At 51.9% G+C, this 14,289-nt stretch overlaps 5 protein-coding genes across 5 annotated transcripts; 3 read left to right on the top strand and 2 right to left on the bottom strand.

Moving 5' to 3' along the window:
* Positions 1-284: 284 nt before the first annotated feature.
* CABS01_10970 (uncharacterized protein) lies at positions 285-532 on the bottom strand (the record flags this gene model as incomplete). The annotated part of the gene is made up of 2 exons (XM_060544325.1): positions 285-436; positions 493-532. 2 exons carry the CDS (start codon positions 530-532, stop codon positions 285-287), a joined length of 192 nt encoding a protein of 63 aa, XP_060398601.1.
* An 841-nt stretch (positions 533-1,373) lies between these two features.
* Positions 1,374-3,277, top strand: CABS01_10969 (carboxylesterase; the record flags this gene model as incomplete). The annotated part of the gene is made up of 6 exons (XM_060544324.1): positions 1,374-1,523; positions 1,588-1,695; positions 1,782-1,998; positions 2,062-2,134; positions 2,200-2,932; positions 3,002-3,277. 6 exons carry the CDS (start codon positions 1,374-1,376, stop codon positions 3,275-3,277), a joined length of 1,557 nt encoding a protein of 518 aa, XP_060398600.1.
* Positions 3,278-5,698: 2,421 nt separating this feature from the next.
* CABS01_10968 (uncharacterized protein) lies at positions 5,699-7,160 on the top strand (the record flags this gene model as incomplete). Its single annotated transcript, XM_060544323.1, has 3 exons — positions 5,699-6,228; positions 6,281-6,579; positions 6,652-7,160. 3 exons carry the CDS (start codon positions 5,699-5,701, stop codon positions 7,158-7,160), a joined length of 1,338 nt encoding a protein of 445 aa, XP_060398599.1.
* A 417-nt stretch (positions 7,161-7,577) lies between these two features.
* Positions 7,578-8,820, bottom strand: CABS01_10967 (alcohol dehydrogenase GroES-like domain-containing protein; the record flags this gene model as incomplete). Its single annotated transcript, XM_060544322.1, has 2 exons — positions 7,578-8,384; positions 8,473-8,820. 2 exons carry the CDS (start codon positions 8,818-8,820, stop codon positions 7,578-7,580), a joined length of 1,155 nt encoding a protein of 384 aa, XP_060398598.1.
* Positions 8,821-10,179: 1,359 nt separating this feature from the next.
* CABS01_10966 (carboxylesterase) lies at positions 10,180-11,905 on the top strand (the record flags this gene model as incomplete). Its single annotated transcript, XM_060544321.1, has 5 exons — positions 10,180-10,431; positions 10,510-10,651; positions 10,708-10,780; positions 10,835-11,570; positions 11,636-11,905. 5 exons carry the CDS (start codon positions 10,180-10,182, stop codon positions 11,903-11,905), a joined length of 1,473 nt encoding a protein of 490 aa, XP_060398597.1.
* Positions 11,906-14,289: the final 2,384 nt, after the last annotated feature.

The following is a 14,289-nucleotide window of genomic DNA, read 5'->3' as shown; positions in this document are numbered from 1 at the left end:
TGTTCTCAAGTCGAACTCAATCCAATACTATAATGCAGTAGCATGACGCCTGTACGGAGTACCACTTCTAGATTTGAAGCAACGTACGTTATTCGAGGCTCGGTATCGGGACTCACGCTTGGTCCACGACCGCTTTCGCTACTCGAGCGCGGGACGCTCCGTCTCTGACTTTGCTGCGCCCTCACTCACTGCATTGACGTTGAGAAAGCCAAATGATATCGATGTCGGGCTAGCTCTTCCAACTACACAAACTGGCGTCGGCACGTTTGTCTTGCTGAATACGCTCAGCGCGGCAGCGGTTCATTCGAGGGAGGTGTAGCACTAGTCTCCAAGGCAAGGTGATCGTATCCCGTTTGCTGCAGTATTGCGCCATCAGCAAACCTACTCTTCGCGACGAATCCTCTCTTGGGAATGGTATGGAAGTTGGTTGTACAGGCTATGAAGGAACAACCAATCGACGCTGGCATCAATCAACTCGCGCTGCCAACTCACTGACCCGTGAGAAGGCCCAAAAGGCGGCATGGCAAGTCATGGCACTGCCGCGCCGACCTAGCGACCCCGCTCCACTAGCTTTCGGTTACCTTGTGCCCGCTAGGTTCATCGTTGCTTAGGACCCTCCGTGCATACGATGGAGTTGTCTCACTGTTCCGCAGACTGTCAGTCAGCCTCCAGGCAAGCTGGGCTTCTAAATGGTCTTCGAGGTGCATATGCGGCTGTCAATGTGCATTTGATGGCTGCAAGTATCTCAAAAGAAGACGAAAATTTTCTATATTGTGGGCTTCAAGGTTGGATTTGGGAGTTGCTAGAAGAATTGAGAGGGGCAAGCAAGGCTCCCTAATTCGGATAGTGTTGCGAACTTACCCACAACCCGACTAACCCCGGTCACCTCGATAGACTAGTCGACTTAATGTTACTGAGGCTCTATCGGAGGAATCCCACGAACTGGCCTGCCATCCGCACCTTTGCTCGGCCACGACGTCCGTATGGACAGGGTTCCCTGCAGCAAACAGGTGAGTGGCCGACGCGAGTCCCGCCCATCTTCTGGCAAGCGGGCTAGTTATCCGGGGTATCCTTCGTGATAATGGGACGATTGAGGAGGGCATCGCGCATTCTTGGGAGCGGCCCAAGGCAATCGGGGAGCTGGGGATCGTCCCCTCGGCAAGCATGGTCCACAATGGCTTCAGCAAAGTTCGTTGACATAAAGACGAGGTCAAGGTCCCCTCCTATTGCGAGCCCAGCAAGGCGATCCTCTTAATAGCGCCTATCCGCAGCTTCAGGCTCAGTCGCCTTCTTCTGCCACGCCCACCTCTCTTCACCTCATCTCAGGTCTCCTAGTCTATCGTTAGTTGAGCTCTCTCAACCTCAACATCACCATGAGAGCCCAAAGCATCATCAACAATGTCTTGAGGGCCGTGGCCACCGCCTCCAGTTTAGTTGCTGCCAAGCCGGTCCTCCCTCGCTGGACTGTTGGACAGTCGGTGACGACTTCCAGCGGCCCCGTTGCAGGACATGTTGCTGCTGGCGTCGAACAGGCAAGTATACATGCGTTGGACATAATGGGCCTCGACTAACAAAGAGATGTCTTAGGTATCCGAATATTTGGGCATTCCGTACGCTCAGCCGCCGGTTGGGCCCTTGCGCTTCCAGCCTCCAGTCAAGTTTACCGGTGCTTCTCCTATCAATGGCTCAGACTTTGTAAGCCTTCCCCGAAAACTTGGAAATATTACTTGAAAGGGTCAAAATTGATATCTCGTCAACGTTATACTGATGCATTTGAATAGGGACACCAATGCATGCAGCCGGCGAACGCTCCTACTAGTCTGGAAGCTATCTTGAAGCTCGGTATTCCCGCTTCGGCTGTTGAAGTGACCAAAGCGTTGGGTGACACGGGCTCTCAGAGCGAAGATTGCTTGACCTTGAATGTGTGGACCAAGCCACAAACCGGCGATTCGAAAAAGGCTGTCATGGTCTGGGTTCACGGGGGTGCTTTCACCACAGGTACGAGTGGCTTCGTCTGAACAAACCAAGAAAGCATGCACGGTGTACTGACTCGGGTTGCAGGAAGTTCCCGTATCCCAGCGTACAACGGAAAGTTCATTGCAGACCAGAATGACGTGGTAGTCGTGTCCATGAAGTGAGTAGTCAACGGAGGCTCGGGGAGCCAGGTATCGTCAATGCTAACTCGGGTCAACCTTGAAGCTACCGCCTCAACCTCTTCGGATTTCCAGGCAACCCGGTCACCGCCCCGAATCTTGGATTCCTCGACATTCGCCTGGCAATGGAATGGGTCCGCGATAATGTGGAGAAATTTGGCGGCGACGTCAACAGAATCACCATCTTTGGGCAATCTGCCGGGGGTTCCTTGGTCGACTACTACTCTTACGCATACGCGTCCGACCCCATCGCCAGCGGTTTCATCCCCATGAGTGGCACGGCTACTGGATTCGGTATCTTCACCAACCAAACTGTGAACGCGAAATGGTTCAACGTCACGTCAGCGGTCGGCTGCGGTAACAACTTGACCGACCCCAAGGTGGTCTCTGACTGCATGCTCAGCAAGCCCGCCACGGATCTTCTCACCGGCCTTTCTTCGCAAGATGCCGGTATCGCTTCCGCTGGAGGTCTCTCTTTTGCTCCTGTGGTAGACGATCGTCTTATTTTTGCCGACTACAGCATCCGCGACTCGGCCAACGCAGGGTATCTCATCGGCAACACTGAAAACGAGGCTGGGCTCTTCAAGATCGGAGCACCTGACCTCAATGAGACATATTGGTTCGGTTTCAACCTTGTCGCTTTCAGTTGTCCCGCTGCCAGAAGAGCCGCGCGGGCCGTCTCCGCGGGCCATCCGACATGGCGATACCGTTATTTCGGCGACTTCCCTAATCTTGCTCTTACAACGACGCCGCCCAGTGGAGCATGGCACGCATCCGAGGTTCGTCATACTTTCTTTTTCCGTCAATACTCTTGGCTTGAGACATATTAGCTGACATCGCTTAAATAGCTCCCCGTTCTCTTTGACACCGTGCCCCAGGCGGCAATCAACAGCACAGCGCAGGAGGTTGCCGTGGGCAAGTACATGCGTGATGCGTGGGCAGCCTTCGCGAAGGACCCAGTGTCTGGTCTTCTCAACTACAACTGCCATGGCACGTGGCCGAACTACCAGGCCGACGGTAACACTCTGAACCGAATTTCATTCCAAAACCAGACAGGTGCCGATTTGGCTCAGGGCGACGCTTATGACGGCTTCTGCGCGCAAGTAGGAGTCCCCGTTGCTTGAGGACTCTGAAAGACGCTCTCTACAGGAAGCACGAAAAGTAATGAACTCATATGAAGCCACAATTTCCCACCATTTACAAGATACCATTTTTAATATACCCAAAAATATTTTCTTCTCTCATGTATCGCATCAAATGACTCTAACTGAACCATGTTGCGCGTCCCATTGACCTCGCAAAGCCGCTTTCGGATTCCTGAGAAATCTCACCCTCACGCGTAAAGCATTGACGATACAGTGATGGGTTTGCAACCATAAGCAGTCTCCATTTACTCATCAAACTGTAGTTGGCTCTCGTAAATCTGATCTGGTTTTAAATTCCTCGAGCGATCTTCAAGATCCCGATAACCCGTCGCCAAGAGTGATATTTCAATTCGGACCTGCAGGGCGCCCTGGGATATGACGAGTTAGTGAACCCCGCTGGAAATGAGGCGGGCAGGGGCGGTGGTTAGGGGTAGCAACCACTGAAGGGGTACGTACATGCCCTGATTCCTGAGGACAAAAGGCCCAAAAAGCTGGCTGTGCACGCTCCAAACTCTAATTGGACTTCTTGTACGACTCCCGTGCCGAACATCGTCTCTTTTCTTATCCGTCTCAACTCCCATCCATCCTCTCTACAACCATCATCCCGGGTTTCCATCATCTTTGATTCCAAAAACAACTCCTCGAGGCATTTGAATTTGTTCAAAAGGCAAAATACGAATACCGAACCGAAGCCCCGGAAAGTCTCCCCGTTATCGGCAGAACAGGCAACGAGCCCGTGTTCCTCGCTACCGGCTCCTCTGCTCAGCCTGCTTGAATTGCTGCAACAATGCGGCCACCGGCTGCATCTTATCGCTCTCTTCAGCTGCCGAGTCGCTGCCGCTAGCCACCGCCTCTCACGTGTTCATCATGTCCGGTTCCCTGCCGACGAGGTACCTCGCCGACCTGACGCCGTCCGTTCGCTCCATCGACGGTTCGCAATGCAGTTAGCCCCTTCGACTGCAGTCCGTATGTCTCCGACGATCGTTGGCTCCTACGTTGCCGCAATTGAACCCCTCATTTGCCTGACGTGGCATGATTCCGACCATACCTTTCACCGGAAATGTTCGTGGTCGGGCGAGCGAGTTAAGGGGACGTGGAGGCAGTTGCAACGATCGGCCAATGCCGACTGATGTCGTCTTGGGTGACTTTGCCCGATCGAGTACCGTCAACGATTCCGGTGTTTTGAACTGTTCACCATCGGGTCAATTGAGGTGATTGACTGGGTGATTGTGAGTACTTACGGTGCTTCTCGTTCATGCCGTTAATAGCTGCTTCTCTCGTGCGTAGGAAGTCAACTGGGTTGGTTGGACACTGAACCAACAGCAAATCTATACTGAAGGAGCCATCCTCGACGGCCTAGGCGTCGCATTGATAATGGTTATCTTACACGGCTTCGAGTGAGGACCTCTTTCGCGCGCAATTGAGTAGTCTCAATCGTGTGCGAACCATCGGCGAGATTCTATGCGGACACGCATGCGCGACACTGCGTACTCCACCGTATGGGATAGAATGACGGGCAGCTCGCCAGTTCCACCCCAGATGATGAGATCTTGCGTCTCTCATGGTTTTCTGGGGCGTCCAATGGGCTTATCAAGCCACCATCTCCGCTCTGCATTTGTCATTGGACTCTGCAGAGTGAGGCGGCATCTCTTAAGACACGCGCCCCCTCTTCGACTACTCTCAAAGATGTTGTTCGCAAATGCGCGCACGACTACGAGCGTGGGGTCAAGGAGTGGGGTCGTGTAAGCAGCGCAGTCTGAGGGAGATATAACGACACCGAGTTGCCTTGAAGCCTGGTGTTGTTTTCGCTTGAACATCATCGAACAACGCCGATTCGCAACTGAGCACTTCATTCCTCACTTTCCAATTCACCTGTTCGTTCCAGGCAGCACACTTTCAACTTTGAGAAAAGAGCAGGATGTTCCAACCCCAGTGTTAGCGTGCACTACCTTACCCGTACGAGGAAATGCTCGCCGTCTCAAGACCAACCCCCTATACTAGACCTTCCTATCTGAACTCTTTTCATCGATACCACCGCAGATCATCGAAGAAGAAGTCCTTCGTCGATTTCACCTGCTTGCTTTCCCGGTTCAAGGCTTTCCACAATAGCCGGCCGGGCAACTTCTCACCGGACATGCCTAAGAAACACGAAACCCCTTCCTCCAAATCACCCAAGTCCTCAAGCACTCGAGCCGACTCAGACCTTGTAGTGAGACAAGTATCAGTGAGTCCTACCTCCTCTATTCCGCTGATTTGACGACCAGTTACTCACACAGTCAGGGAACACACAGCAACAGACTCTCTTCCCCAACTGAAGGCAGTGGGGGAGGAAGTGAGGCCCATAGCGCCTCTCAGAGGTAGTCCTTCCATTGTGACAGGCCTTGACCGGTATTGACGTCCATGAGCAGATCATCACCTTCATCATCCTCACCATCCGCCAGATCCGACCTAGTAGATCGGCCTGCTTGCACCACTGACTCGAGACCCGGTCGACATCGGACGAGTCCCGTACCACCCGCATTTATCGACAACTATCTGGCTTACCGCAAGAAAGCTTTCATCAACATCTTTATGGAGAAGGTTTGTGAATGGCTTGACGACAACGTCTATAACCTCGAAGAGGCCTATGAACAAGACGGGGACTGTCAGCGTGGCCAAAAAGCTTGCAGTTCAGGAGGTGTCAAGAGGCGTGCTGCTGAAGGGCACCTAGTAGCTGGCCAGAAACGGCAACTCAAGGGTCGTGATCGAGACGACGAAGGCTCTGACAATGACGAGAGCAACGAACAGAAGCCCAACAGGAAGCGCACAAAGACGGATGGGGATGACAATCGTCGAAAATTTGCGTGCCCTTTCTTCAAACACGATCCCATCAGATACAAGAGTCATCGAACCTGCGTTGGTCCTGGGTGGCATGAGATTCACCGGGTCAAGTAAGTGTGACACTCCGTCGGCCACCGAACACTTCCACTAACGCAATTAAAGGGAGCACCTCTACCGCAAACACCGTCTCTTCGCCTGCACCAGGTGTTTCGAAACCTTTAAGACCGCCAAGTCACTCCAGGATCACTCGAGGGCGCGTATAGCTTGCACTGTTCTAGACGAGAAGGATCGCAAGCCAGACCCAGGTGCAGGAATAGATCAAGAGACGGAGAAGCACCTCAGAGCGCGTAGGCAACCCGGTAAGCACGACGCAGACAAACAGGACGATGTCGGCAAGTGGTACGAATTATATTTTACCCTTTTTCCGGGGACGCGAGACATGGAAGACACTCCAAGTCCTTGTAAGTCTGAACCTCCAATTAGAATAGAAACTGAGATGTGAAAAGAGCTTAAGTAATTGACCTTGGCATCAGGGTATGACGCTGACTCCAGCTCGAAAGATTTGGAGTTATTTAAGTATCTGCGGCGTGAATTACCCCATATGATCCGGCGTGAGCTCGAAAGAGATCTCAATCGCTCATTTGAAGGCTACGGGGACGGTCTCATGAGCCGTCTCTCAGTCTGGATCCGGAACAGCTCGGCTAGATGTGTGCAGATCTTTGAGCACATACCATCACCTTCACAAGTGGCGGACCTAGATGATCCCGAGACTACGCAAGGATCTCGGGCGGTATCGCCGCAGGCGTCCCCCGATACCGACTTGCCCGCCGGTGCCGGTGCCGATGCCAGTTTCATCGGGAACGCTGGAGAGTGGGATTTGAGCGATCTCGATCTCGATATCCCCAGCATGCTAGACTTTGATTCGTTCATCACTCCTATGGATTTTCCACCGACAGACTACCAGTGCTACACAGAGGGAGACTCCGCCTACGGTACTGGCAGCGTTGAAGACGCTTCTGGAGCTCGGCAGAGTTGCATGTGAGAACAAGTGGAATACCTTGTTCTCAGCGGATGCTAGGTTCTCTTGGCACCTATACGTTGTCATTCCATCATCATGGTTATTGAGAGCTGTGGCACTTTGCCATAGCACAGCCAACTTCGAAATCATCGAATCTCGCTCTTTACCCACCAATCCTTTCCCGCCGTGTCTAATGGCCACGTCTATCTCTTTTGTGCTTGTTACTTTTATCATATTCTGGATAGTGTTGGAAATGTGTAGGAAGAGGTTGTACATTTACGATGGACTGGGTAGTTGGGTTCCTTGAATTAGTTAGGCTTCCATCGAGTTGCTAATTGTCCTCATCTCGAGCTATTATCCTTAGTATAGTGGTCTTCCAGACCAAATCCACTCTTTACCATCATTCGTCTTCACTCGTCTTGTGCTCTACGTGCGATGTATCTAAGGGAACCGGATGACGACTTTGTTCTCCAAGTGGTCACTGTAACGACGGTAATACTCCGGCGCATCCTCAATGCCGCTTTCAGCCGTCACCACAAAGCTCGGCTTAGCGACACCAGATGCGATCAAGTCCAGCAAAGGAGGTGCCCTCAGCAAAGACAAGACGATACCCCTTCCGACGGACAAGCCCTTCCTCCATAGCGATGCCATGGGGATAGGAATCTCCGCGGGTAGGGTCCCGGCATTGGGCGCTCCCTCGGTGCTGTTTCCGCCGCCGTTGTACACACCGCCGATACCCATGCCTCTGTACACGGAGGTCACGGCAACCATGTTCTCTAGCACAATGCCGTTGTGCGGATCTCCCGTGGCGTTGACGGATTCGAAGCCCACGCAGTCGAGGCTGCGCGTCACGCCAGCGGGCTCACGGCTGAGTATCGCTTCCACGGGGTCTTGTTGGGAAAAGTCGATGGGTATGGCGCCCAAAGATTCGGCTTGCTCAGGGCGGCTGGCGATGCGGTCGACGACGTAGACCCGAGAGGCGCCGCGAAGTTTGGCGGAGTAGACGGCTAGGAGGCCGACGGGCCCGGCGCCGAAGATGGCGACTGTGTCGCTGGGTTGGAAGCCTGAGTAGGAGAGGACGTGCCAGCCTGTTGTGAAGACATCTGTGATCATGAGGTAGTCTAGTTCAGATGTGGTGTTTGTTGAGGTTAGTGGGATTGGGGAGAGGGATGTGTCGGCGTGGGGCACCCTGGCGTACTCGGCTGGTACAGGACGGAAGATTGGGTCAACTTGGGTTGTCTCGTACTTCTGAGGACGACTATCCGTGCGGTCTTCGACGGATGAATCATACAGAAATAGGGGGAAAAAGGCTGGTATCTTCTGAGAGAGAACATACCTTGCACCGCCATAATTTGCGCTCCCAACGCCGAAGGATTAGGGGATGCGAAGGACCCCAGTGCCCGTTGTCGGCGTTGTCTGGGATGATGACATAGTCGCCAACCTCAAGACTCGAGACGGCGTCCCCGACGCTGGGGACGTAGCCGACGGCCTCGTGGCCGAAACCGTAGGGCACGTTGGGCGTGCCGCCGAAGCCGTGGTACATGTGTAGGTCGGAGCCGCAGATGGCGGAGGAGGTGATGCGGACGACGACGTCTATCTGGTTGGTGATGGCGGGGACGGGCATGTCGATTACGGAGACGTTGTAGGGTTGGCCGAACCAGGCTACGGCCCGCATTGTTGACATTATTGCGTTTGTTATGTTGAAGGCCATGTTGCTGGTTCAACTGAGGTGCTCGAGGGTGGACGGTGTAGCCTGACTGTATGCAATAGCAGAGAGAAGCTCCGATGAGAATGAATAATGGAGTCAGAGCAAGATAGTTTGCTGCTCCTTTCTTCAACAGAGCAGTCGAGGAGACAGAACGAGAAGTCATTTCTTATACTTTCTTGTTTCCATGGAGTCCGTCACTTCAGGATGATGCATACATGACATGATGATTCGTCTACATCAACATCTTTATGACGCTATCTCCATGGGTACCGTCATCACAGCGCCCCGTAGTGGGAATCTGTCTTCTCAGCCCAGCATGTCTTGCAAGTGCGGCAGAACCGTCATCATGCAAGAGCGGCCTGGTCCGGCTGCAGACAGGCGGTGATGACCGTACATACGAGCCGCGTATGCATGCAGATCAGTCGAGGCTATGATGCTATGGGATGCTTTGTTTGTCTAGCAAGTCCTCCTACTACTCGACTTTCTACTACCTGCTGTGATGAAGTTTTGTAGGGCTGAAGTTAAGATTACCTGCTAGCAAAATAAAAGTCCCGGTTACGCCCCTGTTAGTCGCTGACACGGGGTTAAGCATATCTCCTCAGGAACGGCAGTGCGCCGCTTACACCTGGCTGGAAGTCTTCTGTAGCCGCCAATGAGAATGAAAAGAAGCCGGGATGGACCCGGTCTGGATTGGCTGATCATGTACGGGCTTAAGGCTTTAGGAAGTCTTTCTAGTCTGTCATCAAGACTTATTACTTGTACCACTGGCGAAGTATGACGAGAGCCAAGCCGATACCTCATAGCAGGATCTATTTAGCACCCATTAGATGCGACTGAAAATCTTTAGCAGAGTTTTTAGACTTGCTTAGGCAATGTACGAATCTAGTCTAACTGTAATTTCCGCGTCGGTCTCGCCTTGATCTTTCCTGCGAAGTTCTAGATGACAGCGAACGGCACTCGGCCGGTGAACCTCTTGGTTCGGACGAGGGTATAGCTCTCTCAAGGAAGACTGTGAGGCCAAATTACTAATTAGGCAAGTGGTTTACATACAAGGAGATATACAGTCACAGTCGGACCGAAGCTCATCCCCCTTTGGATGTCCCACAGCAATGCAGTGACAACAATAGAATCATCTGCGCATATTTCGGGGATGCCGATTGTCCGTCCTTTCTTTGCATTTAAAGAGTCTATCGGTTCGAACTCTACCGTTAAATTTTCCCTCCCAACCACTCGAGTCTCTCCAATCATCAAAGAGCCCTTTCTTTCCTTTCACTGTCTGAGTTCCACCCCTCCCACTCTTTATCAACGTCATTTTTGTGTGGAAAGTCCTTCATCATGAAGCATGCCACCCTCTTTATAGGCCTCCTTTGCGGACTGGTGATTGCAAAACCTACCAAGTTCAACACCTGGTCTGTTGGCCAGGGAGTTTCCACCACCAGCGGTCGTGTCGTCGGCCACGCTGCCGAGGACGTCCCCGATGTTTCCGAGTATCTCGGGATTCCGTTTGCCGCTGCACCTGTAGGCGCTCTGCGTTTCCAGCCTCCTGTTCCCTACAATGGCTCTGCAGTCATCAATGGCTCAGCATTCGTAAGTCTAGTGACTCTCTCAGTCATTTTTGCCTACCTCAACTTGGGAACGTTGAGTGTCTAACGTGCCGCAAAACAGGGCCCTGGCTGTATGCAACCGTCTGCCACAGAGTACTCTCAAAGCGAGGACTGTTTGTCAGTCAATGTTTGGACCAAGCCGCAAGTGGGCGAGCGGAAGAAAGCCGTCCTTGTCTGGGTTCACGGAGGCGCTTACTCATATGGTTCGTGAAGTGTTTGAGTACCAAACAATGCAGGCATGGACTAACGCGAGTTGCAGGAAGCGCAAGAGAGGACGGATACAGCGGCCGTTTCTTCGCAAACGATTCGGATGTGGTTCTGATGTCTATCAAGTAAGAAACGCTACTATAGTTGTCGGGAACAAGGACTCACGATGCTACATGTAGTTACCGTCTTGGAATCTTTGGATTCCCAGGCAATCCCGCCACAACTGCGAACCTGGGATTGCTGGACATGCGACTTGCCATGGAATGGATTCGCGACAATGCCCAGAAGTTTGGCGGTGATCCTAGCAGGATCTCCGTATTCGGCCAGTCCGCCGGCGCCGGAATGGCAGACTTTTACGCCTACGCCTACGCTTCGGATCCCATTGCCAACGGCTTCGTCCTTCAAAGCGCCACCGTCGTTGGCTTCCCCGCTCTTAGCAGGAACTACACGTCGACGCGGTGGTTTAGACTCGCGGCGGCCGTCGGCTGCGGCACTGGCGTAAGCAATTCCACTAACCCCAAGCTCGTCACGAACTGCATGAAGAATCGGACCACCGAGCAAATCTTTGGCGCATTCGGGCCCGAGGAAACGGGCGTTGGCTCTACACCCGCTTTCGGGCCCGGCGTGGACGACGTCCTCGTCTTTGAGGATTACACCGATCGTCGAGCTGCCGAGGCTGGGTACCTGATTGGCGACAATGCCAACGAGGCGGGACTCTTCCGTTCGATGCAGCCGAACAGGTCAGACGCGTACTGGAATGACTTCAACTTTAGGTACTACACCTGCGGTGACGCCATCAGGATCAGCCAGGCTGTGAACGATGGGATGTCTGCCTGGAGGTACCGGTATTTCGGAGACTTTCCCAACCTGGCCATCTCTACCAACCCGCCCAGCGGAGCCTATCACGGCGCCGAAGTGAGTGTTTAACCATGCTGCCCTGGACTCGTACATCGTGAGGTTAACTATTGTCTTTCCTCTAGCTCCCACCTCTTTTCGGCACGCTGCCTCAGACGCCGCCCAGCACTGCAGTCGAGCTGGCGACTGCCGAGTTCCTTCGGGGGGCGTGGACGGCCTTTGCTAAAGATACTTCCTCTGGCTTGCTTGGCTACGCTGGCGGATGGCCGATTTATGATCCCGCTGAGCTGACCCTTGCTCAAATTGCGCGTGACAACCAGACGGGAACAAATTTGGGTCTCGGAAACTCGTTCGATGGGATTTGCTCATCTTTACCGGCGATTCCTCCTTCCTAGATTTGTTGGTACGGCGTCAAGGTGCTCTGCCAGTCCGACAGGCTTCTCATATCTGCCACTCTTACGTCAAGACTCTTGACATGTAGGCATGCAGTCTGATACTTATATTTACTTCGACAATGAGTTAAATCTGAGGCTTTCTGTGAACGGCTACATGTTATACGAAAGTAAAAGGTTACGCTTTCGGGGTATTTTAAGGCTAGAGAAAATGCAAACATTGTGTTGAGGAGGAATGTCGTGGGCGTCAGGCTGCATCCAATCTGCTTAAAATCAATCGATAATGACAGATATGAGAGGATGTTTTTGTGCATGATCCTGACGGTGTCTAGTCAACAACATGTCCCCAGCATAAGCCACACCCTTCTTGTTTATTCCGCTGGTAGAAGCAAAACGTTGGTCAAAGGGTAGATTACGGTAATTAGTGCTACTTTCGGTTACTTGCTAAAGGGCTATTGGCTAATTAGAACTGGCAAAGCTCTGACAGGACAGTTGATTTGTGACTACATTAATCCACATCACTAATTGCTATACAATGTATGCACGAACCACTATTACCATGCAAAAGTTCGGTATCATGGAGCAATGATGAATTTGTTGAGTACGCTCTGCGAGTCCCCATTGGTGAGCAGACGCTAAACCGTCGTCTTGATTCAACTGCAGACTTTAATGAGTATATCGCCTAGTAATCTGAGAGCATGAATTGGAATAATACGATGATGTCTTTAGAGGCTGGTGCTGTATTTCTTTCAACGCGAACATCTCGTTTTGTAAACCAATGCCATGTGATCATCAAGAGAAAATATAGCAACTCGATCTTAGACGATAAGATCTTCATCAAGACATGAAGTCCAGTGAAGAGAGACACATTCTCTCAGTACCACGAGGCTCTTGGACCCGGACTTTATAGGCTATATCTAGACCCTTCATGCGATTGTTATTGTCACGGTCGATCGCCATGCCAAATGTGTGAACGATCCTTGCTTTAAGTATCATCTACTTGGACGACACTCTTCACCTTCATGTTATCTATGAACGTGAGAAGCAACCGTTTGTTTACTTTCTTATTTGAGTCGGCATAAGGTCCGCCTTGCTTTCTCACAAATTACGACTGGACATCTTTTCTGGACCATACAACCCACGGTAAGGCAGGTAATGAGCAAATCAGAGAGACCAAGCCAGTGTCATTTGTTAATTCCTTCAACAAGCCTACTGTATCTAGGTACATCACTTAGATCTGTTAAGTCTTTTACGGAAGCTGCTGCGCTTCAGGGAGCAGAAAACACTGAGATTGATAATCTGAATCCCGTTACACCTGTCTTCTCTCTTCCTTCCTAGATGCCTTTCTCTTCTTTAGAAAAATACTGAGAGCCACAATGTACCTTGCATGCAAGGCTCAACGATGGCAGCGGACAAAAGGAACGTGGGATGTCAGCTGTGTTAAGGGTCAGCTGACAGGTTCTGACAAATCACTGGCATATATAAATCAATAAATGGAGACCGCAATTGAGCAAAACTATATTCCTGTTTGTTGTTGAAAAGCCAAACTGTGTTACTGTTTGCTATCGGGCCTGTCTTAATACCTCAACTAAGAGTCACATGCTGTAATTTACGCCTCCTTGGACAGTTTGCTTTCACCACCAACGTTACGACTTTGCCGTTGAAGCCGTCGTACACCTGGCGAACCGTTGGCGACTACCTAACTTGACCATGGAGAATCTACTCATTTTGATTCACGGCCAAATTTTTGAATATCTAGATCGCGTGAGCAGCCAACAGAAGCAGCTAGCAGCTTAGCATCGATTTGAAGATCGCCGAGGGGACGTTGGGCTGATCAGATCCCACCCAGCCTCCCAATAACACGTCGTCCTGGTGTATAGCCCCGCTTCGCGCGGCCTGCTCCGCTCCGCCACACCACCCTCAACTTGTAGACCCTGGCGCGATATCCCAGGAAATATCACTGGCCCGGATGGTTGCTCTGCAGGTCGTTCAAGAGCCTTGATTCTATTGGCGGAACTGCAAGAGCCGCCAGTTGCCATGTTATTTATCACGGCTTGGCTTTCTGGAGAGTGGTTGCGCGTTCGTCAATTCATGCGGCACATCAGGTTACCATCTGTCTCCGAGGACTAGTTCTTCGTGACGATTATTGAAATGCTCCCCCGTGATCAAGACATTATCAATCACCGCCTCTTCAGACCTCTGCATATGTCGGCAGTGGCCTGCAGCGACAATGCAAGCGTGTTGTTTGTCTGACGGAGAAAAAAGAAAAGTCTCCATTTTCGGCACATGCTGCGCCGCGAGTTGTTTTAATCAAAATTAATCTTGACTGATAACAAGATTACTCTTGCGCTAAATTCTCAGCTCGCCTACGCGTATGACAAGGCAAG

The sequence above is a fragment of the Colletotrichum abscissum genome, assembly GCF_030869225.1.
Source record: "Colletotrichum abscissum strain IMI 504890 chromosome Unknown Scaffold_29.1, whole genome shotgun sequence".
In the NCBI taxonomy this organism is placed as follows: Eukaryota; Fungi; Ascomycota; class Sordariomycetes; order Glomerellales; family Glomerellaceae; genus Colletotrichum; species Colletotrichum abscissum.
Note: the sequence above shows the minus strand (reverse complement) of the source record. Positions and strands in the feature narration are given on the sequence as shown.